The sequence below is a fragment of the Cebus imitator genome, unplaced genomic scaffold, assembly GCF_001604975.1.
Source record: "Cebus imitator isolate Cc_AM_T3 unplaced genomic scaffold, Cebus_imitator-1.0 Scaffold215, whole genome shotgun sequence".
Classification (NCBI taxonomy): Eukaryota; Metazoa; Chordata; class Mammalia; order Primates; family Cebidae; genus Cebus; species Cebus imitator.
Genome location: NW_016107530.1, coordinates 3,264,584 through 3,267,193, shown reverse-complemented (window position 1 = coordinate 3,267,193; position 2,610 = coordinate 3,264,584). Strand labels below are relative to the sequence as shown.

Genomic DNA, 2,610 nt, shown 5'->3' with positions numbered 1-2,610 from the left:
GTACAGACGGGGTTTCACCATGTTGACCAGGATGGTCTCGATCTCTTGACCTCGTGATCCACCCGCCTCGGCCTCCCAAAGTGCTGGGATTACAGGCTTGAGCCACCGCGCCCGGCCATACATACTTTTTTTGTTTGAGTCAGAGTCTCACTCTGTAACCCAGGCTGGAGTGCAGTGGCATAATCTCGGTTCACTGTAACTTTCCACCTCCTGGGTTCAAGCAATTCTCCCGACTCAGCCTCCCAAGTAGTTGGGATTACAGGCGTCTGCCACCACACCTGGCTAATTTTGTTTTGTATTTTCAGTAGAGATGGGATTTCACCATGTTGGCCAGGCTGGTCTCGACCTCCTGACCTCAAGTGATCTGCCAACCTTGGCTTCCCAAAGTTCTGGGATTACAGGTGTGAGCGTATTTCTTTTTTTAAAAAAAGGCCTCTGGAAGAGAGTGTAGTGTTTTGAAAGCATTATGTGTTTCTGATTCATCTTTGTCTGTTATCTCAGAAATATCAGCATGGCTCAGCTGATTGCCAATTACTCAAAGGCCTTCATCATATTGTTGACCTGCTGGGGCTCACAGTAATACTTGAAGGCTGAGACGGCAGGAGGATTCACTTCTAACTTACTCACATGGTTGTTGGCAGGAGTCATTTCCTCACAGGATTTTTGACTGAGGGCCTCAGACTGTTGAACTGTCTCATTGCCTTTCCATATGGGCCTCTCCATAGGGTGGCTCACAACATGGCAGCTGGCTTCTCTAAGAAAAGGCAGGCAAGGCAAGAGAGAGCACCTAAAAAGAAAGCCAAGGGTTTTGTTAGCTAATCTTGGAAATGACTTTCCATAACTTCTGTGATATTCTAGTGATTAGAAGCACATCAGTAAAACCAGCCTGTACTCAAGGGGAAGAGATTACCTAAGAGCATGAATACCAGAAAGCAGGAGTCATTGGGGGTTCATTTTAGCAGCTACCTGCTGTACTACATAAGGTTAGTATCATTGGGAATAATTAATTCATTGGTAATCCAACTCCACTATTTGATATGTAAGTATTGACTTTAAAACTATGAAAGTTACTTTAATTGGAAGTCTTATGTTATTGTTTGTTTCTGTTTTTCCTTATTTTCCAGAATAACCTGGGTATCTTGTGGTCTGAAAGAGAAGAAATTGAAACTGCACAGGCTTACCTAGAGTCATCAGAAGCACTATATAATCAATATATGAAAGAGGTATGTTACATGTCAGATAATTTTTAAGTTTTGATTGAAAACTAGTCAAGAATTGATAGTAAGAATTCCTCATTTGTAATATTGGTGTGACTCTTCACTGTGCACAGGAACTTCTCTATAGAGCTATCTGGGAAGTCACATAGCTGAAATTATTGCATATTAAGGACTTTGGGGTTTTAAAAAAATAATCCTTGGATAGGACATAATGGCAACCTAGTCTAAATATAATTATAAAAGAAATACTATTCTAATGTTATCCCATAATACTATTTGCATGTTTTTGTACTTATAATCTAAACATTCTGTTTTGGTTTTCAATGAAAATAGCACTATTTGACGGAAGCAAGAACTGCTTTAACAAAACATTTGAAATCTTTGAAGCAGTGGTTCTCAGACAGCACCCATTAAAATCTCCTGGAGAGCTTGTGAAAGCATAGCAGACTGGGCTTTCAGTCTCTGATTTAGTAGTTCTGGGGTGAGGCCTAGGAATTTGCATTTTTAACAAGGTCCTCAGTGATGCTTATGCTGTTGTCCTAAGTACTGTACTGTACTGTACTTTGAGAACCATTGCTTCGGGCAATAGTTTTTCAATGTTTTTTTTTTTTTTTTTTTTTTTTTTTTTTTTTTTTTTTTTTTTACCTGTGAAACCCTTCTGAAAATACAGCATATAAAAATTGATTTGAGGCTGGGCACGGTGGCTCACGTCTGTAATCCCAACACTTTGGGAGGCTGAGGTGGGCGGATCACCGAGTTCAGGAGTTTGAGACCAGCCTAACCAACATGGAGAAACCCCATCTCTATTAAAAATGCAAAATTAGCTGGGCGTGGTGGCACATGCCTATAATCCCAGCTAATCGAGAGGCTGAGGCAGGAGAATTGCTTGAACCTGGGATGTGGAGGTTGTGGTGAGCCGAGATCGTGCAATTGCACTCCAGCCTGGGCAACAAGAGCAAAACTCTGTCTCAAAAAAATAAAATGGATTGAGTTACTCTGGTTAAGGAGGTTAGAAGAACCCAGAGCCCAGTCCACTACAGATTCTTCCTTCTTCCCCACTTCAGTAGTACAAAAGAGATGCTGTAGAACTTCTAGGGGTCTGGGGAGCCAATGCTGAAAACTCTCACTTTAGGGGTCACAGCATGTAAAGGTGACAAGCCACTGTGTTACCATCTGTTTCTTTAATAAACTTTTTTTAATATGAAAGAGAAATTATCAGGCACAATATTTTGCTGTGGATTACTATTTGTCACATCTATCTGCTTTAAAAATCCATCAATATCACTGGGCATGGTGGCTCATGCCTGTAATTCCAGCACTTTGGGAGGCTGAGGCAGGTAGATCTCTTGAGGTCAGGAGTTCGAGACCAGCTTGGGCAACATGGTGAAACCCC

General features: G+C 41.4%; 1 protein-coding gene across 1 annotated transcript in view; it reads left to right on the top strand.

Moving 5' to 3' along the window:
- KIFBP (kinesin family binding protein) overlaps positions 1 to 2,610 on the top strand; it is a 40,000-nt gene that overhangs the window by 17,211 nt on the left and 20,179 nt on the right. Inside the window, exon 2 of the mRNA XM_017548932.2 lies at positions 1,125 to 1,223. Coding sequence (XP_017404421.1) covers positions 1,125 to 1,223 — 99 coding nt within the window. The remainder of the gene's footprint in view (positions 1 to 1,124; positions 1,224 to 2,610) is intronic.